Genomic DNA, 25634 nt, shown 5'->3' with positions numbered 1-25634 from the left:
TGCCCCTTCCCCGCTAATGCTCTGTCTCTCTCTGTCTCTCAAAGATGAATGAAAGTTTAAAACAAAAACAAAAAAAAAAACCCTCGGATTTAAAAAAAAAAAAAAAAAGTTCCGTACTGTGTCATTTGGCCAAAATCTCAATCATAGTGGTGTAAACTCTCCCACAGAGTTTCATCTTTGCATTCTGTAGTATAACAGTGTTTGTCTCCCATGGGAAAAAAAATCAGACAAAACTGAGTAGATGAAAATTTATCAAATTGTTTGTGTTAAGTATGTGCAGTGTATTTCATCACTCAATAAAGCTGCTTTAAAACCTGAGTAAATGAAGAAAATATTTTTTCTGAGATGGATATCCTTTCCTTATCTCTAAATTCACATGATGTCCTAAGCTGATACTGAAGATTCACCTATCTTCATTGTTTAGGGTGCCTAGACCAAAAGGGACCCAGGGTGATTCTCCTCTTCTCTCATCTTTCCCTTAATCCTAACTGTTTGACTTTTATTTCCCAAAGGAATTCCACATATCAGAATCCAGATGGCATTCATAACATTCCTGTCTTTCCATCCATTGTGAGTCTTCCCCAGTGGCCCATGCCTCCTCAGGACTGACACACAACAGACACAATCCCTGAATGTGGCTTTAAACCTTCCAGTAACCAGGGCAGAGAGAAGGCAAATATTCTTCCAAGAGATTTTTACAGTTAGGGTGTGGGGGAGAAAGAGATTCTCTGAGCTTGAAAGACAGATGCCACCCCAGTGGAATACACAAGGTCTGGGCTAGCAGGAGCTGGCAGTAAGGAAATCATAGCTTTATGAAGGTAGCTACTGTTTTGCTGGAGAAGGGAGCCTCTTGAGTAGGACTGCCTGTGTTAGATCCAGGGTGTGCCTACCTGTGCTCACAGAGAAGTGATTTTACCTCTTTATGTGTCAATTTCTCCCTCTGTAAAAGAAGGATAATAAAAAAATAAATACTTTTCTGGGTTGTTACAATGATTAAGTGAATTGATCTCTGCAAAGCACTCAGCAAGAACTCAATAAAGGCAGGCCTTAATTAGTGGGGAACTAGAATCAAAATTTGTCTTTTAATGCAGTGTTCCTCAAACTTTAACATGTATCTGAATTACTTGGGGATCTTGTTAAAATACAAAATCAGACTCTGGAAATCTGAGATAGGGGTCTCAGGTTTTGCATTTCTAACAAGCTCCCAGATGATGTCACATGGCATGGCTGGGCCCTGGACTACATTTTGAGTAGCAAGGTTTTAATATATATAGGAGTAAGCATTCATGTGTTGTAAGAGAGAACAGCACACAATATTTGGGAAATCTAACTACACTGATGTGGGCAAATCATAGGCATTCAAAAAAAAGCAAAGTAAAGGAAGGAAATGTCTGTTTAGCTTTATAAAAAAGCAATCTGGAGATACAATGTCAGTATATACATTTGACTATTGGATTAATTTTACCAGGATGTACCTTATTTTAAAAGTAAATTTTATGTAAAAGTATTAATCTTCATATGTGAGACTTACAGGAACATGTTTGGTGATTCTAGCATGATGTTCTTGATAAACATTTTTAACAGAGGGAACATTATCTACTCACTCATTAATTCGCTTATTCAATACAAAGAATATATATTAGAATTATTTAATTCAATTAGACTATAATATACCAGGGGATGTGCTAGGCCCTTAACTTGGTTTTAAGCATGAGGGAACTGAAAGGTCATGATACAAAGACAGATAAACAATAAGCCAAAATTACAAGGTCGCTAAAGAAGCTCATCAGTGGAGTAACACCCATATAACTTAAAAAGAAAAACCATGAGGGGATGAGAAAATACCGTGACCCCCTGACCCCACAGCTACCTGTGGCCAGCCTGCCAACCCACTCTGCATCCATCCTTATGACAACCTGCTTTTTCGGGGGCGTCTGGGTGGCTCAGTCAGTTAAGCGTCTGACTTCAGCTTAGATCATAATCTCACAATTCGTGAATTCGAGCCCCATGTCAGACTCTGTGCTGACAGCTCAGAGCCTGGAGCCTGCTCCAGATTCTGTGTCTCCCTCTCTCAAAGGGTAAGAGTGAAAATGAATGCTGTGTAGGTGAGGTAGGCTGAAAAATAGTCCCCAGAAGATATTCACATCAAGTCCCTGGAACCTGTGAATGTTAACCGTATTATTTAGGTAAAAAGGTAAAAGGAAAAGGGTCTTTGCGGAGGCAATTAGGATAAGGATCTGGAAATGAAGAGATAATTCTGGGTTGTTTATATAGTTCCTAAATGCCTTTATAAATATCCTTAGAAGACAAAGGCACAGGGAGATGCCAAACAGAAATGCAGCCACAAGCCAAGAAATGCTAGCAGCCACCAGAAGCTGAAAGAGGCAAGGAAGCAATTCTCTCCTAGCATCTCTGGAAGCATATGATCAGGTCAACACCTTTTTTTTCATATTTCTGGCCACTAGAATTGTAAGAGAATAAATTTTACTGTTTTAAAAGCCATCAAGTTTGTGGTAACTTGTTTCAAAAGCCCTAAGAAATTAATACAGCAGGCACCTTACCAATCCATTACAATCCGTATTTTTCTACTCATTATGCAGTTCTCTGCCTTTCGCTTTCTCAACCTGAGCACACCGCCTCGCTTCAAGAAATTACTCAAACAGGGGTGCCTGGGTGGCTCAGTTGGGTAAGCATCTAACTTCGGCTCAGGTCATGATCTCACAGCTTGTGAGTTGGAGCCCTGCGTCGGGCTCTGCGCTGACAGCTCAGAGCCTGGACCTCCTCTGGAGTCTGTGTCTCTGTCTCTCTCTGCCCCTCTCCTGCTCATGCTCTGTTTCTGTCTCTCAAAAAGAAATAAATATTAAAAAATGTTAAAAAAATAAAGAAATTACCCAAATACATCCTGTCTCAGTAGCACACGTTATGACCACTGTCTTGAGAGCCCTTACTCCAAACCTCTGTTCCTTCTATTTTAAAGCTACTTCCTCCATGAAACCTCACAAATATCACCAATCTAAATTATGTCTATTCTTTTATTCTCTCCCATTGTACCCTGTTAATTTTTACATCAGTTTACATCACTTGTTCATTTATTCAATGGCCATCTGGATTATTAGTTACCCTTGGCAGGGACTCATTAGTCTACCAGACTATATCCAGCATCTGTGACAGTACCCAGCACATGAGAAGAGTCCCATGTTTCATTTTAGAGACCTAGCCCTGGAACAGCACCATGGAATAAAAGAGTAAGTGGGTTAATGGTTAATCTCTGTATGCTCAAAATGTTCTGCTTTAAAACCATTATGCCTATAAATAAATGAGAAGCAATTTCATGTTCTCAGAAATGTTTGATTTTTCCAGGCCTCACATCTGATAGCTATGTATTAAGTTTTTCCAACTCTTAAAAGTATTGATAACTATGGGCAGAGCAGGGAGGGGAGTTACTTTAAGCAGATTCTGAACTCAATGGAGAAACTGAACTAAATGATAGCTTCAAAATCTCATTTATAAAGCTTCAAGAAAATTTAAAATGTGTTTCACAATATTGTTAAAGCAGAGAGGAAAACATTTTTATCTTTATGTAGACATAACCAAAACCACAAAGTTTATATTCGATTAGAAACTAGAATCTATATGTGGGTATAAAGTTTTCAACAGATATGTTATTTATAGCCAAAAAAGAAAATGAAAACAAGGAACAGGTGATCCTACAATGTAATACACAGTCATAGTTTTTTTTCTTTTATGCTTTCTGTAAACATAAATCACTGTACTAAATAAAATGCAGCAACTTACCCAAACAAACTATAAATATTCTCATTATAAAATTGTGAGACATATTGGTAAGGTCTTTGATTTCTAACATTTTTAACCCATAAACTGAAGTCAATTCATTTCTTTTGCATTTGGGACAAAAGTGTATGGAATTTTTTTTTTTTTTTAATTAAGATGGAGGGGCACCTAGGTGGCTCAGTTAGTGGCTTGATTTTGGTCACTATCTCATTGTTCATGGGATTGAACCTCATGTGGGGTGCCATGCTGACAGCATAGAACCTGCTTGGGATTCTTTCCTTCTCTCTCTGCCCCTTCTCTGTTTGCTGCTTGCTTGCTCGCTCTTGCTCTCCCCTCAAAATATGTAAAAATTGAAAAATAAATTAATATGGAAATAAGATATAGAAGAATGAGGGAGGTATCTGTAGTCACATACATAGGTTTGAGACCCAGGTCTTCCATGACCGGTTAATTAAGTACTTTAAGTGAGTCCTTTAACCTGCCTGCCCTCAATTTTTTCATCTATAAACTGAAGATAGTATTAATACCCATGACACAAAGTTGTTGCCTGAACAAATAATAAACTCCAGATAAAAGTGCTTTAAAAACCATAAAGTATAATATGAAGGTAGACTGCTGTTAATTATCTCAGGAAGAGATGTTGGATTATAAAGTATACCTTGAAAGAACCAAGTTCTGCTCTATTGTTCCTTCCTCTGCATCAGCACTGAAAGTGTTCAGAAACACTGTTCTGAAAATCCAAAAACTGTTTGATTTATACACTGATGCAGTGATCAAAGTAAGTATTAAGATTTGTGTTTGAGTTTATGATACAACTTGTTTCAGTAAATGCTTATTAGAGTACAGCTGTAGTTGCTTTCAACAATAGCCAAATTATGGAAAGAACCTAAATGTCCAACTGATGAATGAATAAAGAAGATGTGGTTTATATATTCAATGGAATACTACTTGGCAATGAGAAAGAATGAAATCATGCTGTTTGCAGCAAAGTGGATGGAACTAGAAGGTTTATGCTGAGTGAAATAAGTCAGAGAAGGACAGATATCATATGTTTTCACTCATATGTGGATGTTGAGAAAGTGAACAGAAGACCATGGCGGAAGGGAAGGGGAAAAAAATAGTTACAAACAGAGAGGAAGGGAGGCAAACCATAAGAGACTATTAAATACAGAGAACAAACTAAGGGTGGATGCAGGGGTGGGGGAGAGGGGAAAATGGGTGATTGGCATTAAGGAGGGCACTTGTTGGGATGAGCACTGGGTGCTGTACGTAAGTCAACTTTACAATAAATTATATTCATAAAAAAAATAAAGTACAGCTGTAGGAATGTTAGCCCAGATTTTTCCTTCTTTATTATTTTTTAATTTAAATACAGCTCTGCACAAAGATGAGATCAAGCATGGGGCCTCAACATTCAATTCCACTTTTATTTCCCCAGGAATATCCTAAAACAAAACAAACTGTGAGCAGCCTTAAAAATCCTTGAGGCAAACTGCAAGAAACTGATGAACACCTATGACAAAAACAAAAGCAGCAGAACATAAGGCTCTTTGGAAAACTCAGCGCAGGAGCAAAAGCCTATGTCATTACTAAAATGATGTCCTAACTCAGAGCAGAGAAATCAATAACAAATATTGCTACTGGAACAGAATTAAGAGTTAATAGGTTCTACAGGTTGATACAATTGTGGCATGAATGAGCTTTAAGATACAACTAAGAGGTACACGCTGGTGAACAATACATTTGATTTCAGGAACTGTATCTTCAGATTTACCCATATACTTCCTGAAGGCCACATCACTGGTGATCTAAGTAAATATGGCAGTCTAAGAGGGACTTGTCGACTACAAAATCCTACAAAATCAACTACAAGATAAGAGATGCGACCCAATGGAGCTCTACAGGAAGGGATTGGTGCAAAGGATAAGTGAAACCATGACACTCAAATAGTCCATTTACAATTGATTTTCTGTAATTAAAATAGAAAAAAAGCCCGTGATGCCTACTAAGCTCGTCAGTGGGCAGCTGTGACTGGGGCTGGATAGTGACATCACAAGATGATACCAGCTATCTGGTACACAGAGGTGCTTCAGGAATGCTATTATAGTGCCAATAACACAGAGCTGCCATAAGGGAGGTGCCATACACAAAAATTTGACCAAAAGTCAGAAGATGGTATTTAAAGGTATGAGGACCTATGAAGTATTACTTGTCATTTACTTTGTCTTATTTTCATTTCAAAAAATACCTCATTTGGGGGGGTGCTGTGATGAGGGAGCATGGGGCAAGCTGAGGGCAAAATACTGGCTAACAGCATACACCAGGACCCCCAGGTGGAATATGTGTGATAGTTCTCAAACATTCCTGGCTACCCAAGAACAAAAGAAAGGGGTTTAAGTGTTGCCATGGTAATGTGGGAAACTAAGGCAAATGAAAAATTAAATTCCCTTACTGCCTACAGCACACTGACAAGTCCTTGAGATGGGCAAAATGACCTCCCTCTAGGAGCTCAGCTTCCTCGATGATGACACTTTGCTGGGGGCAAAAGAGAATCTTAGTTTAACACTATCCCAACCTCGAGGATCCTGTAAGTCTGCTTCCTTTATCTTAACTGCCCCCAAGATATATGCTGGTAATCTTATTCCAAACTTATGGCCCCCCAATATGCATCTGAAGGGTCTTGTGACTGAGGTTTTATTACACGGTAATAAATGGCATTTCCATAGCAACAGCTAGCTCCTCAAGGTCCCGGAAACCTTGCTTCCAAAATTCCTTAGAGACTTCCTCTATCCCTGACCCCCTCCCAACCTGAGGGTATATAATGAGTTACCCCTGGTGACCCCAGTGCATCTCTTCCTGCCCACAGGTCCTGTCCCCATGCTTTAATAAAATCACCTTTTTGCACCAAAGATGTCTTTAAGAATTCTTTCTTGGTCGTTGGCTCTGGACCACCCCCCAATCACCCCAAAACTTCATCACTAGGAGGTAATCATATTTATTATCTCCATTTGTAGATGTGGAACTTGAGGTTAGTTAACTTGTAAGGTGACAACTAACAAATAAAAGTTGGGGATTCTAACCTAAGCTATTAATCTCTGTGATGAAAACATTTGAAAAGTAAATATTTTTTAAAACCAAGTCATATCAGATAAGCCAAAATAAGACAGCATGTGGCAAACTGAAAAGTGAATACTGTAGATAATAGTCACTACAGAAGTTTAGAAGAGAGGCCCATTTTTGGATCAGATTGATAAGAAATAATTTATGAGTAAAGCAAGATTTGAGCCATGTTTTGAAAATTGGGTAGAACTGGATGAGAAGAAACGATTCATTTCAGCAAAGTGTGCCAATCAGTCCAAATGATTTCCGAGATGTTTATTTTGAGGATCACAACATCCTTTCAGAATCATATAAAAACTATAAGCACCTTCCTAGGAAAAAAGAGCACATGCTTCTATATACAAAATTATGCATGCAATATTTAATTGTGCACCTCAAGACACTCAAATATTTAACAAAACATACAAGAGCCTTAATGACCTGGCCCTTCTCCATCACATTAGGCTCATTCATTACTGAGTTCCACTCCTTCCCAAATGAAACCTGTGGCTGTTCCAGGGCTCTCCAGGCTTTCTCTTGCCTAACTGGCTCTTCCCAAACAGCTTCCATACCACTCAGCACACTTCTACAACTTATCTGTCAGGTGGCCATCTTACGTCTAACCCATCCTTCCAGATTCGCTCAAGGCACCATAAAACCCTTAAAAATGAAGATTATATCAACTGAGATACAGAAATCAAGACTAGAAGAAAATAGAGGCAAAGCAGGGAGCTAAGAAAATATAAACATTTTATATCTTATTGATATAAAACAAGAACTGGAGGCCATCAAAAGGAACAATCAAGAGAATAAGAACTCCTAGAAACTAAAAATATTTCAGCAGAAATAAAAATTTCAATAGTTGGCTAGAAAGAAAAAGTGGAGGAAATCTCCCAGGAAAAAAACAAAAATTAAAAAGAATAAACAGTATAATAAAAGAGAAAAGAAATTTAGGGGATTAGACCAAGAGGTGTTCTAGAGAAAGGGAACAGAGAAGACAGAACTATATGAGAAAAAACTTAAAAAAAATTCAGAACCAAAGGATAAAATCCCAGATTCAAGGACTTACTAAGGACTCAAGAAGAAGAATTTTAAAAGACCCACACTGAGGTACACCATCCCATAGTCACAAAACAAAGTTAGAATAAGAGAGATTCTAAATGCTTCTGGGGGTACATGATGGTGCGGACTAAATCACATTCAAGGAATTAAAATCACAATTACATTGGAATTCTCAGCAACACGGGAATCTAAAAGTTAGTAGAAAAATGTCTTAAAATATATGGAAAAATGATTTCCAACCTGGAAATCTATCCTAATCCATTAATAAAGTTTGAAGTTGGAATACAACATTTGAAGTAAACAAATATTTTAAGATTATATCCCATGAACCCATTCTAAGTCAGCTCATAAAGAATGGGCATCACTAAATGAAGTTATAGACCAAGAAAAGTAATAGATGACATCCAGAGACGACAAGACAGGACACAAGAAAGCAGCAGAAGGAATTCCAGGTGGTGATTAAAGGAAAAGGAGTCCCTAGAGTAATGCCGAGCAGCAGGCACAGGAGCATCGGCCCAGATTAGAACAGGAAGATGGAGGGCTCCAGAAGGTGTTTCTTTAAAAATAAAAGATCAAATTGATAAATGGCTTACTTTGTTTGGCCACACTAAGAGGATGTTTACAATCCTAGCAAAGTATTTGAAAGAAGAATCAATTATGGGTACACAGAAAACTAAGCAAATGGGGGGGAAATTATTCTAAGCTATTATCTTTAAAAAAAAAGTTGTACAAAAAGGAAATGAAATCATTCTGTATTATATGTCCCAGTGCTAATAAAATTACATACTTAATACAAATATGTAATACTGATTTAACGAAACCTATGCTTGGAGAGTAGGTAGAGGAGGGCAGTGACATAAGACATAAATTTTTACCTTCCATGATACAAAGTGAACAGATAAAAAATAAAATAACCATGGCTCCTGGCTGGCTCACTATGTATAGCGTGCAACTCTTGATCTCAGGATTGTGAGTTTGAGCACCACATTGGGCACAGAGCTCACTAAAAAATAAACAAAAATGAACGAGTGAATGAATGACCTAAGAAATAGCAGTGTAAGACTTTTATTTTTTTTAAAAAAGAGGTGTAAATGGTGGTAGAACAGAAGTATAGATCTGGCATTTCTGGTCTCTGAGCAGTGCACTCAGGAGCTGGAGTGGGGATTATACAAGCAATATCTGCATATATCCTAGAATCTGGGTCAATTTTACCAAATTTGAGGGTTTTGAGGAGGGAGAATGAAGAGGGAAAGCACGGCCACATTCAAATCTCATACTAGGTGTTAGTGTTCACAGTGCTAACCAGCTTGGTGGCCTTGGGCAAATCTCTCTAAGCCTCATTTTTCTTATCTAACAAATGGCAATGATGCCCATCTCACAGAGTTATTGTATAAATATATAATGACATGATGGATGTGAAACACTGTAAAAATATTAAACCTAGTGTATTATTTCCTATTGCTGCTGTATCAAACTACCACAGTCTTAGTGCTTAACCCAACACAAATTTATTCAGCCACAGTTCTGGAGGTCAGAAGTCTGAAGTGCGTCTCACTGGGCCGAAGTGAAGGTGTTGCCAGGCCTGCATTCCTTGTGGAGGCTCTCAAGACGAATTCATTTACTTGCCTTGTCCAACCTGCATTTCTAGGCTCATGGCCCCTTCTGCCATCTTTAAAGTCAGCATCTTCAAATTCCTCTCCCACCTGGACCACTCTCCTGCCTCCCTCTTTCACTTACAAAAACCCGTGTAAGTATTTGGCACACACGGATATCCAAGCTAATCTCATCCCAAGGTCAGCAACCTTAATCCCCTACCCCCAACCCATCATGCAACATAAAAGATTCACAAATTCCAGGCAGGGATTAGGATGTGGACATCTTTGGCAGACCATTATTCTGCCTACTATACATGTGAAAGATTCTAATTTAATATCTACTTGGCAGTAAATTGTTTTATTTTTTTTTTTTCAATTTCACAGCTAATATGTCCAAGAGTTGTTTTATGGTTTAAGAAATAAGAAATTGAAGACAAAGTTTTCTAGGTAATTCACTATTATACCTCTAAGATTTAGCAATAAATGCTAAGTACCTGAAAACTCAAAGATAACTATACATTTTGATATTTACCTTAATATAATCTTTCTCATCTTTCAAAACAAAGGAAATTTAAGACAAAGAGACCATTGCTAAATCTAAATAGAATCATAAGCATTCTGTTGTTAAACTTCTATGATAGTATCCTGGCCTGTGAAAAAATAAGTGGAAGAAATACCTAATAATAGAAATAAACACATTTTGGGGTCTGGAAATATAGGAAAGTCAGGCTATCAGTCAAGCAAAGGGCATTAAATACCTCACAGGCACACATTCCTGACCCCAAGGCAAGTATGCAAGTGAGAGGTACTTGCCATGCTGGGGCCTATAAGTAGAAGACAAGTTAAGTCAAGACTGCTTCCCAGAACCCCTAGAGCAAGCCTACTGCAGACCTCTGTAAGCCATCTGGTTTCAAGATACATATCTTCTGTATCTGTCAGATATGTCATTGTGAATTACACCTTCTAGTCCCACACTAGTGGTTATCCTAAAAATATGATGCAGGCATAGCACTAAGATAACAATTCCTAAACATTTGTTATTAAATAAATATAGTATATATTATAGCACAAAATAGCACAAAAATAAATAGGATTTATCCTAATCTGAAAAACCACAAATCACATATATTTACCCCAAACTTACTAATAATTTCAACCAAGCTAATATTAGGGAATTATTCAAGACAATTTCCATGGTGTCTCATTTCAACCTCCTATCTCTTTAGTATATATAGCCCCAACATAAGTGACATTCACGATAATAACCTCAAGATTTTGAAAGATAGCAGCTTCTTATTGATCACTAAAGAAAAACTAAGCTATGGTCAGAATAATTTTACTACTATATGTATTGAGAGCATGTAAAAGATACATATTTTATTTAAAACCTGGCTAGAGATGAACTGTAAACACATGAAATCCCTCTGTCAGACTCAATTCATACCACAACTTTTCTTATTTCCTATCACACTGCACAAACAGAAGTTTACTTTAACAAAATCGATAGCAGGGCTCGAATTTCTAAGCAATACAACTTAAACACTTCCAATCTATGGGAACAGGTTTTTTCCAAAAAGCAAAATTTTTTCTGAACTATGTTTTTTTTTGTTTTAATCAATCCAAAATAGTATCAGTGAAAAAATGCAATGATAGGAGCTATCTAGATTTCACATCAGAATATATTCTTTCTTCAAACTAAAAAAGACAAAAAAAAAGCATTTTTAAGAGCAATCATTAGTCATTTTTTCTAATAAAGAAGCTTTATGAACGTATCTGGACGAAGATGATGATTGCAATAATGACAACAGAAGTTTGAATGGTTTTATCTAAGAAGCTTTTACTGGTAAGAAAAAAAAACAGAGACAGTGTCATTAAAACTTATGTATAAGTTATCATCCTAATTGCAAATGCAGTGAGCAATTTTATGTTTCTACTTTCTCTAAATACAACAATTACCTCTCAAAAAAAAAAAATACCAAAGCCATTCATTCACTCACTCCCCCACTGCAGACCAACTATTCAACAACAGCTGGAACCATGACAAATGGTATAGAAAATATTCTTCAGATCCATCTGTACCATCACAAGATTCTTCTACATACTCCTTTCCTTCCATACAAGTCCCAAGGCTACTCTTGTGTAGTCTAATCCTTAAGTGAAAGACTAGACTGAAAAAAATACTCACGCATCATCTGGTAATTGATAAAGAATCAATTCCTTCCAATATCTGGAAGGTTCCAAGTCAATATAAAACCTGCTTAGTTTTAAAAGAATGCAACAATATATTAAGAAATATTAAGTATGAGATATTTATTAATGGTTAAGAAACAGATTATATACCTCAGATACTACTATGAAAAATCTGATATTTAATTCCTGATTGACCATATCAGGTAGAAAAAAATTTAGTTTGCCAGACAGAAAATTCAGTATCTTTCACAAATGCCAAAAGCTTAATTGTCAAGTTTTCTATAATATTGGTCAAATCATACATTAACAGAGACGAAAAAAACAGATGTATGTGCAACAATTAGGTGACAACTAGTTCACATTTTGTCAGTGTCTTAAAAATTCAGGTAAAGTCTACACTGTACAACATTCAGATAACGGCACTGAGGACAAACACTTGACAATGATGTATCAGAAGAAACAAGGTCTAACAACTTTCTTCCTACAGTGAAATACAGTTAGTAAGTTAGATAGACCTTTTAGTCTCCTCTGTGGTATTTTTAGTAGTCAATTAGAAGGATTAAAATGCATTTGGAGTTTCCCAAATAAAGGATCAGATAGGAAGAAAGATAGGAAGTAATACAAAAAAGAAACCATCCATTATGTCTCAAGAGCCAAACCACAAAACGATGTCAGGTTACCTCAATGTCACTTGTGAAAAAAGAATCTCTGAGTCAACCTTACTAAGCTTTGTTAAATAAATAAGAAAAAACATAATAAATCCATATATTATATGTACTTCAGCTGATTTGCTCACTGAATCCACAACTGCAGAGGGTCCATGAGGTATTATACCACTTACAATGAAATTTCTAAAAGAAGAGAAAAATGTTCTTTGACCTCCAGGCATCTGCTAGTCAATGCCAGAAAAAGAACAAATTCAATACAGTACAGGTAATCCATCATGAGGAATTTAACACTCAAGAGAAGTTATAGATTGGGAAACCGTAAGTGCTAGTGGTTTTCTGAAAAATATTGAGATTTTTTGAGCAATAGGAAGTAAATGTAGGCAGGGGGAAACAAAAGAAGATAATAACTCAAGGATACCAATAAAAAACAAGGCATATAACTCAAAGTAGTGATGCGCAAGCTGGAAGTAGGCACCTAGGTAGAGAATGATGCTTTAGCAATCAGAGGCCAGAGAAGGGGACAGGACAATGGGTAAGAGCTGCAGATGGCTGCAAAAGAAGGTCTTCCCTGGAGACTCTGAGCCACAAGTCTAAGGGACAGCAATTGGTATTATCCAATGGGAATGTTCACAAAAAATACGGACATATTATTCATGAATAGAAGATATTTTATACTTACCCGATTTATATGGTTGCTCCTTAAAATAACCTGTAGTAGGGTTTTCTCAAATTCTTCCAACTTCTTGGAACACTTTTTAAGAATATGATTAGATAAGTTACAGTCACTGATCAGTCCAGCTAAAGTATCAACAGCTTCTGTCCAAAAGCTCGAAAAAGGAAATTTGGGTTTACGGTAAAAAGTGATCAGGCCATCCAGCAACTGACAAACAGAATGAGATACTGTGGAAAAGTCATTTTCAAAGTGGCTTAAGTCTGTTTTCAGACTCCCTGATTCTGTCAAGTTCTTCAGTTTAAGTAGATGTTGCAAGAATTGCATGTGGGAAGACAGAGGGTTTTCCAGAGTGGCACAATGTCTTCTCACAATGGGGAGTGGTAGAGGGGGTGTGGGGGTGCAGGTCTCCACAAAATTCTGGGACATCTCTGAAGGTTCACTTCTCTGCTCATTTGATAAATCACACCCAGAATCTTCCAGCAGATTTAATGTATTTTCAGAACTGCTAGGTTCCTGAGCTTGAAATTGGGAAGATGGGTCTCCTGGAAACAGAAAAGATTAGAAGCGTTATCTTTCTATTGCTAAAATTTCTTCATATAAACACTAGACATTGATTTTCCTAATTTAAAATACTAAATGAAGCATGCAGATACATATTAAGCATTTAAAAACCAGGGGTGTAAAAAAATCAAATAGAAAAAAAACTGTGACAGAAATTGCTTAAGCTGACCATAGAAAGATCTTTCTCTTTACTAATAGAAATCAAAGGTGATTCCCCCATATATTTTCAGGTCACTATCTCTCATTCAACTATGTGCCATGCTTGAAAGATACAGAGAAGAAACCACAAGACCTGAAGGAGGTAACTACAAGGCAATATGGTGTATCCAGAGATAGAGATTTACTCAGGGCACTATGAAAACAGGAGGACCACTGAACAGCACACCCTGTTGGATCAGTGCATCCTGGAAGAGGAGATAGTGGAACTAATTTATAAAGCATAAGTAGGAGGTCAAAGTGAAAAGTTAGGGAAATGCAGGAAGAGAATTCCATATACCAAAGGGGTAAGACCTAAAGCACAGATTTGAGAAGGAAAAGACAAGCACTGTGTGTATAAGGACCAACAAGTGGTTTGATACTCCTTTACAGAAAAATATAAGGCAAGATACTAAAATAAATATGTAGAGGTCAGGTCATAAAAAATCTTAAAACACATATTAAGGACCTTAGAATTTATAGGTAGAGTGAGTGTAATTCAAACTTGAATTATGTAAGACCCCTTTGGAAAAATTATATACACATCCACACATATACCTGATATACAAAAATCAGTATCTGTAAGCAACTTCTATATATATACGTACTTATAATTATTCAAGTATACCCATATCTGTATGGAGAGATAAACAGATGGATAGATAGAACTAGAGTTCATAGATCCTTGAAAGTATGTCATAAAACACTAGAATCTTCTGACGTTGGCTGAGAAATACTGCAGTTAAAGCTAACTTAGTAATTTTAGGTCATTCTTTTACAGAGATGTCATCATAAGCACAAATAAGGTTATCATCTGTAAAATGATTATCAGTAAAATATACATGCAAAATTGAGAAATTCTCATTGAACATTCTAAAGCACATGCATATGTCTATGAAGCCAAGTTTGGGAAATATTGCTGCCAGCAAGGAAAGAAGGAATGGGACACTAAATGGTAATGCAGGAAAGTGAAATGGTCTTATTTTTCATTTCACGGATCACTCACTCTGTTGGCTGTATGAAGGGCAGATTTGAGGAGGACACAATGACACTGAAGAACCAGTTAAAAGGCACCTCTATTAGTCCTAATAGCCAATGACTAAAGAAATGAACCAAGCAGTTGCTGTGGAAGAGAAAGGGAGGAACTGACTAGGGAAATAAATACAAAACCTCAAACTAGAACCTAGAAGCCAGTGGTTTGGCTGGATATGCACAATGAAGTGGAAGTAGGAATAAATGCATCTTTTGTTTCTGACTCAGGTGGCTGGGGAGAGGACAGTGTTACTAACTGAAATGGTAAAAATACAAACAAAAAACCTGGCTTAGGAGAAATCATGAGAGTTCAGGTTTGGTCTTGTAAACTGTGAAGCAACTGGAGGAAGTCTAGGCAAAGAGAGTCACCTGGAAATTGGCCACATGAGCCTATAGGTGGGGAACAGGTCTAGACTAAAAATACATTTCAGGAGTCATCAGTGTGTAGGTGATATCTGCAGTTATGAAAATGGTTATGATCACTTGGACAGAGTATGAGCAGTGACTACAAGATCAAAGAAGGACACTGAGGAGTATCAATATTTGAGGGCTGAGTAAAGAAAAATAACACAATTACTAAGAAGACAGAGAAGGAACAATTAAAGAGGTACAAAAGGAATAATAAAAATGATTTTGTTATGGGGGTGCCTGGGTGACTTAGTCACTTCAGTGTCCGATTCTTGATTTTATCTCAGGTCATGATCTCAGGGTTCATGAATTTGAGCCCCACATCGGGCTCTGTACTGACAGTGCAGAGTCCGCTTGGGACTCCCTTGCCACTTGCATTCTCTCTCTCTCAAAAATAAATAAATAAACATTAAAAAGTGATTGTGTTATGAAAGTCAAGGAAAAAGTTTCAAGAAGAAGAATTACATATAGTATAAAAGTCCATAAAACAAAAAGCTGAAAAAAAATATGCTGGAATCACTCATTAGAAAATCACCAGTGATTGTATCCACAGAAACTCTGGCCAGTCAGGGTGGTGGGCTAGAGGCCAGAGTGCAATGGGAGTGACTGGGCAGAAAGTTTGAGAAGAAAAGCCAAGGCTTCTGAGGAGTTGTATCAGTAGAGTATAAAATGGGAGAGTAATTACAGGCAAATGTTGTATGTCAAATTGGGAGAAACTCAAGCAATTAACAGACTAAGAAGAAAAAAAAATAACACAGAAGCAAAATCTGGAGATATGAGAAAAAATTAAAAATTCAGGTGGGGTGCCCGGGTGGTTCACTTGGTTAAGTGTCTGACTTCAGCTCAGGTCAAGATCTCACGGTTCATGAGTTCAAGCCCTGCTTTGGGCTCTGTGCTGACAGCTCACAGCCTGGAGCCTACTTCGGATTCTGTCTCTTTCTCTCTCTCTCTCTCTCTCTCTCTCTCTCTCTCTCTCTCTCTCTCTCAAAAATAAACAAACATTAAAGAAAAAAAAAAAAAGCCAGGTGGGGCTTGGCCCTGGGAAAGGCAAAGGGAGACAGAGTCAAAGACCCCAGTGAATGGGTTGTGCTTAGTGATGGAGAAGTTTTGTTTATTTATTTTCTTCTGAGGCTGAAGGAAAGAGAATGAGAATGTATAGGGATGAGAAAGAAAACAAAAGAAAAGAAAGAAACCCCTAGCATACAGGAAGTTAAAAGAGATCTCACCTAATAGTAATCTTTTAAAGTTAAAGACAGGGGGAGACTCATTGAACAGGGCATGGGAAGAATAATAAAAGGAAAATCTACCCTCCCACCTTAGATTTAGAAATCTACTCGATTTGTTGCTCTTTCGTCCTTCAATACAATTAGAAGGTGATGATGAAGCAAAATCGGAAGATCAGGCTTTAATTTAGACTTCATTCCGTTAACAAGTGCCTACTATAACCAAAAATGTGGCCATAACCCAAACAGTAAACTACCAGCAAAACTTTTAACTATGTGTGGCTATTTCTATACTAAAACAGGCACACAGTCTGCTTGTTTTAAGCCAACAGTTTCTTTATCTTATGAGCAAGAATAAATATTTGAAATGACTTCTCACTCTTCACAAAAGTAAAGGGTGGGGATGACAGTAATTATTTAGGTAGATTATATTTTTTCTGGAATTCAAAATGGTTCTTTACTAAGAAAATGGACACAAATTTAAATATTTTATGAACCTACTCAATTTTCCATCAAGTAAGCTGAATGAACTTCATGGGTGATGATTTCAGGGAAGACATAAAATGAATTCGCCTAACAACTATACCGGGAAGCAAAACACTTTTATTTCTGCTTTTTACTCTGCAGTGGTGCACCTTCTGGCAAGTCACAACCACTCCATCTCATCTCTTTCATGTGCTGATAGGTACATATTTGCAGGGAGTGGTTCTACCCGTGCATGTGCTACGGGCATAGAAATGCACAAACTGACCGTCATTCTTCCTGGCTGTTCAGAAAAGGCTGATGAGGGCATATATTGGAGACACCAATGCAGGAAACCACACAGAGAGGAATGTTCTTTCAGTGCCCAAAAGGAATGCACAAACTCCTCAAGAGAGGGCCACAGTGAGATTTTATGAAATACAGACTTAACAGTATTAAAGTCACTTTGTCAAAATGAATACAAGAATCTTATATCCACATTTCACTTTACAAAGCAGTTTCATGATAATAATTTGATTGTTGTTTCAAACAACCTTTGAACATGTGTTATTATTATCCCTAATTTAGCAATAAGGAAACGCAGGCTCAACTTGATTAAGAGGTCTAAGAAAAGCCACCTAGGGATAAGCAAAACCAATTACTCCGTTCCAAGTCCAATCACTTCTAACCACACCAAAAGGGTCCCTGTGTCCCCACACCAGCTTCTGTACATACCTCCTTAAAGGAGCCTTACATAACTCATGCTACTCAGATGCTACTCATTTGCTTGGATAACTTTTCTCAAAATAAATCTCGAAATTGGACTAACAAAGCATCAAACCCAAAGGAGAAAAGAGAAGATGAAGCCCTGCTACTTACTGCAACTTTCTGTAATTCCTGTTTTTTTCAGGAGGGACTAAGGTGAAGCAGAAATCAAATAACGCTTCTCTCTTAATTTGTTATTGGGCTGAAGGGACAGAGGGCTGTAATTTCTCTCCAAGTCATTTGATATGATCCAACCAACATGTGTGTCATTAGATTGAAAGAGATAATAAAGAATGTGCACACACATCCTAATCGAGCAGAGTCCAGCACATATTAAGTGCTCAGAAATACTACCCATTGTTATTAAATGATAATAGGCACCAAGAATCTAAATTATGCTAAAGTATGACATCAGATGTCAAAGTACATAAAATAAGATACCAACTAAAACTACAGATTCTGTCTAAAATATCCTGTAGTCCCTCTTCTATCCTGGACCTCAAAGACTTTCAATTCCATTTTATGGGGCCCTTGTCTCTTCCATCTTCTTTCAGTTATTAAATTCCATCCTAACCCCGCTTACCATTTAAGAGTGGATCTCCAGCATGCTCAACCAAATAGAGCTGGTGCCCTCCTGCTACACAGCCTACCCCAGAAATGCCCACCCCTGAATCAAATGTATTTTCTGCAGCCTCCCAATTTTTCACATCCACATCGATTCTTGCATCACTTATAAAATTACACCATAGAGGGGCACCTGCATGGCCCAGTCAGTTAGGTGTCTCACTCTTGGTTTCAGCTCAGGTCATGATCTCACAGTTCCTGAGTTCAAGCCTCGTATTGGGCTCTGCACTGTTAGTGCTGAGCCTGCTTGGGATTCCCTTTGCCCCTCCCTGCTCCCATTCTCTCTCTCTCTCTTTGTCAAAATAAATAAAATAAAACTTAAAAAATAAAATAAAATAAAGTAAAATTAGACCCACAGAACCAACTGTATAAAAGGCATATTTTTCTGTACAGCTTGAAAATCCCACGAACTTTCTATTTATACAGCTGTACAGATCATCTTCATACACTGCACACATAAACATACAATTCTTGTTCATACTGCATGCTGCCAATCTCAGCCAATAGCAAGACTATTCCTCCAGCCATAAGGCCCAAATGAGGAATCACCCTTGGCAACTCTCTTCCACCCTCCACATACAGTGAAATACCACGTTACGCTGATTCTACCTTCTGTACCTGTATTAGTCAGGACTCTCCAGAGAAATGGAACCAATAGAATTTATATACAAAGAGATAGGAAGAAAAGAGATTTCTTATAAAGCATTGGCTCATGCAATTATGGAGGCTGAGAAATCCCAAGATCTGCAGTCAACCAGCTGGAGACCTAGGAGAGCAATGGTATTATAGTTCCAGTGCAACTACAAAGGCCTACAAAGGAGAGATGACAGTGTAAGTTCCAGTCTAAAAGCCAGCAGGCTCCAGCCCCAAGAAGAGTCAATGTTTCAGGTCAAGTTCAAAGGCAAGAAAGACCAATTCCCAGCTCAAAGGCAATCAGGAAGAAGGAATACACTTTCACTCAGCCTTTTTGTTCTCTTCGTGAGTTCATCTGATTGGATGAAGTCCATCCACACTAGGGTAGGTGGTCTGCTTTACTCAGTCTACTCAAATGTTAAGTTCATCCAGAAACACCTGTACAGACCCATCCGGAATAATATCTGACCAAATATCTGGGCACTAGGTGACCCAGTAAAGTTGACACATAAAATTAACAATCATTATACATGTGAACCTGTCCTTCCCTGGTCCTCTCCCTTGCTCTAGCTCACAACATCATCATCTCTTTCACTGATTACTGAAATACCCTTGCCTAAGTGATCTACCTACCTCTGGTTCTGTCCTCTTCTAGGCCATATTCTGAACCTGACAGTCACCCTGCTGAAATACTAGTTTGATCACAGGATTGTCATCCTTAAAACCTTCCAAAGGCTTCCTTTTACCAGATAGAATCCTTCAAGATTTGGAGCACCTGGGTGTGTCAGTCAGTTGAGCATCTGACTCTTGATTTCACCTCAGGTCATGATCCCAGGGTTGTGGGATCAAGCTCCATGAGTCTGCTTGACATTTTCTCTCTCTCTCCCTCTGCCCCTCTCCCCTGCTCTCTTTCTCTCTTTCAAAAAGAAAAAAAAAAAAAAAGAAAGAAAAGAAAAGAAAAGAAAAGAAAAGAAAAGAAAAGAAAAGAAAAGAAAAGAAAAGAAAAGAAAAAGGATCCTCAGTTTGGCCCACAAAGCCTTTTACTGTGTGGCCCTGCTTACTTTTCCAACCTTGCCTCCATTCTCACTCTTATTTATGTGTAAGTAAAAGTGAGCCCTCACAGTTTACCAGAACACACACCATGCTAATTCATACAACTATGCATTTGCACAAGTTGTTCCCACTACATGGTGTGTTCTTATGCTATAACCCAGAGATGGACTGATTCTTTAAACCCTGATTCCAGTTCTCTGTGAAACCTTCCCTGCTCTGCCCAGAGCAGATGAAAATCACTCCCCATCTGGGCTATCATGTACCATAAACATACTTCTATCACTGCATTCATCAACTTGTTCTGAGTATATGAGTGACTCCCTGTTGGAAGGGAGAGAGTCCTGAGGGCAGACAGAGTTTACTAATCTAGGAATTTCTGTTGCTTGATGCCTGCCCTCCTACATAGTTGGTGGGTGAATACTTGTTTAATACATATTAACAAAAAGAGAAATGAAGTAGCATCTCTTCAAATGTACTGAAATGTCATCACAGACATACAGAACTTGTTACTACCGACTAGGACTTCTTAGTATTAACAGTCACTCACACGTACTGATGAATTGAACTTAAAAGTAGTGTTTACGCCACCTGGTGGTCAAATAGAAAATGCTATTTTAAAGTACCACGCAATTCTGAAATGATGGTGTTTCACTTGTTACCATGAGCACTGGGTGTTTCATGTAAGGGATGAATCACTAAATTCTACTCCTGAAACCAATATTATACTATATGTTAACCAACTTGAATTTAAATAAAAATGTGGAAGAAAAAAATGAAAAAAAAAATGTCTTCCACCTTTAGAAGATTGTATTTTGGCATACTAAAAAGCATATTTGAGAAATGCTGACCAAAAAAATGCGTGCAGTTTGGTTTGAGCTCACTGTAGCAGTTGGCACCATAATTCCAGTTTTGAATGCACCAAGAGAGACGGCAATGTCAAATGCATGAAATGACAAGCTAATGGAATGATTGGGCTTAACAGAATTGTATCCACTGCATCAGGCTCATGAAACAAAACAGTGTGTTTATGTGTCAGCTTGGTCCAGAACTACTTGACAGTACATTGCCTCCCACGTTCAGTGCTCAGACCCTGAGCTTTCCTGGTTGTCCCCATCCCTCTCTCCCAAGCCAGACTCTCAGTTTGCCAATTTAAACCTTCCTCATTGTTGTCATTGGCTTTCTCTTCATGTTCTAAATTCCTGGAGGTCACCACCTTTCCTAGAGCCTCAAAGGAATCTCTTGGGCAGATGATTCACAAATTTCTATCTCTAATCCTACCTCCTCTCCCAAGCTCAAGTCCCTATGTATTTCAACATGACTTGGTCTCAGCACTTTAAACCACATATGCCCAAAATAAACCACATCCTTCACTTAACACTTGGTCCAATTCCCTGATAACACCGCTACCATGGTCTGTCTCCAACGTTTGAAACCTAAGGGTCAACTGTGACTTCTTCCTTGACCCCCCTCATATATATTTCACAGACAAATAATATTGATTCTGCCTCACCCTTCTGTTTCTTAGATTCACTACATCTGTTCTCATTTTAGGGCCTTTGTATTAAATATTCCCTCTGCCTGCGATGCTCTCCCCCACCGAACCCCAATTTTCTCAAGGCAGGTTCCTTGCTATCATTCAAAGGTCTCTTAAAATGTCAATTCTGCAGAGAAGCCTTAGATGACCACCCAATCTAAAAATGTCACCAGAGCAGTGTCTGTCACATTTCTGTTTTAATTCTCCAAATCTCACTTGCCACCGCCTGATCATTTCCTGCCAGTATACTCTGTCTCACCCACAAGAATGTACACAGTATGGCAGTCTTGGACTGCCTGATTTACCGCCATAGCCCACAGCCTGGAGTACGGAGTGAGAGCTCAACAGATATTTACTCAGTCAATAAAAACTGTTTTTTATATCACCTCTTTTTCCCCATGCCAAAATAATTACATGTAAGACGTGGGCCAGGACTGTGATGTTCCTGTCTCCAACTCCTCCCTCTTCCAAACAACCCTAAACACGATGCCCAATTATTGTGTCCAAATAACGTATGCCTCACATCACCTAAATGCACCACTTTCAGAAAGCATACTGCTTGGCACATGCATAGCACACACCCAATAAATTCTACTTTTTCTTCTCTTTTCCTGCTGGAAAATCTCCAAAGGCTCCTTGCTGCCTACAGAACAAAGAATGTTTTCCCCTGGTTGTCACACCTCTTCTTAATAGGCTCCAACCTAGTTTTTCATCTTACTTTCCTGAACACCTCTTCATGCTCTGTATGCCATAGTCAAATTAGACCATTTGCCAGCGGATTCCTGTGTCTGTGCTTTACACTGTTCCCTCTTGCCTGAAATTTCCTCATATCCATAGCTTTCTAAATCTTACCCATCCTTCAAAGTCAGCAACACCCTCAAAAAAGACTTTGAAAAGTCCTTTCTCTAAGGCAAACACTCTCTATTCTATACATTAGTATCTTTCTCTGGACCATAGTTTCATTGGGTATCATTAGTGATGTGGTCTTGCTCCCAATAGACTCTGTGAGCCCATGGGCAGGACATAGACCTTATTTCTCCTTACATTCTCCACATTGTTTGTGCTGAACAGCTACAGAATAAAAAGGGACTGAATAAATGAACAACAGACTTTCTCTAACAGAAAAGGATTTTTAGGACAAAATTAGAAGCTGATAAGAAAATGCAATTTCTTCTTGGATTCAGTTATTTGGGGGGCAAAGATAGCAATGCAGGTAAAAAAGCATAGTCCTAATTTCATTTTCTAACAAACAGCAAATACCATGGTGAGAGACCATGAACACCCATATAAAAGCCCTACAGAATAACATCAAGTCCCTGAAAATACAACCCTCTACCAAATGAACCAATGAATCCACCTGCATAACTTCCATCCATCAGTGTGAGGATGTCATGAATGTCATGCAGAATTGGTAAAAACAATACAATCACTGACATCAGCAATACACCACATTCATTGGCCTCCCAATGCTGTGAATGCCCAATGACACAGCTCTCTACAATCTAGCCCTAATTACCTTTCCTGCTGAGATCACACACATCTCCAATCTCTCCTTGACCAAGTCTCTTTCCAAAAGAATTTGCCTGAATCTATTTTCCACCAAGCCCTTGATGCCACTGCTTTGACTTCAGCTCTTCACCATAGGGTTTCAACAGCTCACATCTGTACTGCTGAGATGTTACCTTCAAGCTGGCTCGGTCCCCCAAGCTCACCCTGCTAGACAGCTGAGGCTGGCATTCATTTCCGGTGATGTGCCCACTTCACTCTCTTTATCAAAAATCAGAAGCACTGAGATCTTTTACACAGTACAATTTTTCCCAACCTATATCGCCATAAGGGGAACATATTAAAATTAAGTATTCCTAGGCACAATAAATCAGTGTTTCCAGGAGAGGGCTCCAGGAACTTGTAGCTTAAATAAACATCTCAAGGGAGTCTTATAATTGGGTAAGTCTCAAAAACACTGCTCTGCACTACTCCCAAACTTAGGCACTCAGCCTGCTTCATGTGTTTCTTGCTGGGCTACAGTTCTCCTACTTATGAGATCTTACACTGGTGGTTTTCAACCTTCCCTGCACACTAAAGTGACTTTGGGAACATTTCACAACTCCAATGCCAGACCACATCCCATTCTAAGTACCATGCCAGAATCTCAGGGGTCTATCCCAGATGTCAATATTTTTTTAAAGCTCCCCAGGTGATTCTAGTGTGTGAATCACTATCTTAGATTAATTTATATTTGTTCTGATTTCTCCAGATAGCAGAGAACTGGACTGTGGCCCATTCCTTCATGCCATTGCCATTTCCATCTTCAAGTCTCCCAGAAATACCCATTTCCAATTCTTTATGTGTTCATGTTTAATTCACATTTAATCTTTCAGAGTTCAGCTGGAATCCCACTCCCTTTTCAGGGTCATCTTTGCCACTGCATCTCCTATTTTGCAAAAGTAGAGCCTTCTATTTTCTAGCCTTCTCACCTTATTTAAGCCAGCATCACGTCCCTTGTGGACCACAGCCTTGGACTCCCACCCGGAAGTCTGCTTCCCCTCCCACTTACATTCTCCACACAGCAACTGCAGCAAAAAGTTCAGAGCTGCTGTTTCATGCTCACCAAAGGATTCCCACTGTGCCTAAAGGCCTACCCACTGGAGCAAGCCCTGCGTCGTCAGCACCCCCGCCCTCTCTCTGGTCTCATCTCACTCACTGTGCTCTCTTTCTGCTCACTAAACGTGCAAGCTAGTTCCCGCCTCAGGGGCCACTCAGATGATGCTGCTCCTTCAGGAGTCAGCTCAAACACCTCCTTCTCCTTCAGGTCTCTCGGATCACCCAGTCTGTTAGTAGCCCTGCCCCATCCCCAGGCGCTCCATCACTCCAACCTGCTGTATATTTTTTTTTCCACAGCTTTTAACACTCCCCAAACTTTTCCTGCTTATCAGTTTACTTGTTATTGTCTGCCTACTCCACAGGAGTATCGATTCTGTTTCTTCATTCTCTTTTACCACAACCTCCAGAAATCACAGCTTCTGAGGAAATGAATCAACTAACGAATGAGTGACCATGAATAAATATAACCCAAAATGAAACTGTATACATCATATGTGGTTCTTTATATGTGTCCATCTCAGGAGATCTTGCCTCTCCAACCAGACAATAAACTCACAATAGGTAGCAAATAAACTTCTTTTTTTCCAATCTTGAAAGTCAAGCACAGTACTGAGCAAATATCATACATGTAAGCACTTACTTGTTGATTATTTTGGGCTATTTTATTTTTTTTTTTAATTTTTTTTTTTCAATGTTTTTTATTTATTTTTGGGACAGAGAGAGACAGAGCATGAACGGGGGAGGGGCAGAGAGAGAGGGAGACACAGAATCGGAAACAGGCTCCAGGCTCTGGGCCATCAGCCCAGAGCCTGACGCGGGGCTCGAACTCACGGACCGCGAGATCGTGACCTGGCCGAAGTCGGACGCTTAACCGACTGCGCCACCCAGGCGCCCCTATTTTGGGCTATTTTAGAAGATCTTCAATATTGGATTGAAAGAAAAAGATAAGTGTTTTTTTTTTTTTTTAAATGTTTATCTTTGACAGAGAGAGACAGACAGCACATGAGCAGAGGAGGGGCAGAGAGGGAGACACAGAATCCGAAACAGTCTCCAGGCTCCAAGCTGTCAGCACAGAGCCCAACACGGGGTTCAAACTCACAGACAGCGAGATCATGACCTGAGCCAAAGTCAGATGCTCAACCGACTGAGCCACCCAGGCACCCTGATAACTGTTTTTTTTTAAACTGTCTTTCAGTGTCCTACAGTCTTTTGACCCACAGGCATCCACACCAAATGATAATGTTTACTATATCACACCTGAACAAACACAATACGAAGTCTCTCATTCTAATTCACCCTCCAATTTTTTCACGTTTCAATTCCATTCTCTAAATTACACCCATCTTATAAAGTACCATCCAACTTGTAAATCCATGATTGTAGGCTTTGCCTGTTTGTGGCCATTGAATTGCCTGGTACAGAGTCAAGCCCATTTTTGTCTGACCGATGTACTTCTGTGCA

At 38.7% G+C, this 25634-nt stretch overlaps 1 protein-coding gene across 1 annotated transcript in view; it reads right to left on the bottom strand.

Moving 5' to 3' along the window:
* MEI4 (meiotic double-stranded break formation protein 4) overlaps window positions 1-25634 on the bottom strand; it is a 212859-nt gene that overhangs the window by 137621 nt on the left and 49604 nt on the right. The window contains exon 3 of the mRNA XM_058734521.1: window positions 13086-13621. Within this exon, the coding sequence (XP_058590504.1) occupies window positions 13086-13621 (536 nt within the window). The remainder of the gene's footprint in view (window positions 1-13085; window positions 13622-25634) is intronic.

The sequence above is a fragment of the Neofelis nebulosa genome, chromosome 6, assembly GCF_028018385.1.
Source record: "Neofelis nebulosa isolate mNeoNeb1 chromosome 6, mNeoNeb1.pri, whole genome shotgun sequence".
Lineage (NCBI taxonomy): Eukaryota > Metazoa > Chordata > Mammalia > Carnivora > Felidae > Neofelis > Neofelis nebulosa.
The sequence above is the reverse complement of the archived record's forward strand: the minus strand, read 5'-3'. Positions and strand labels throughout refer to the sequence as shown.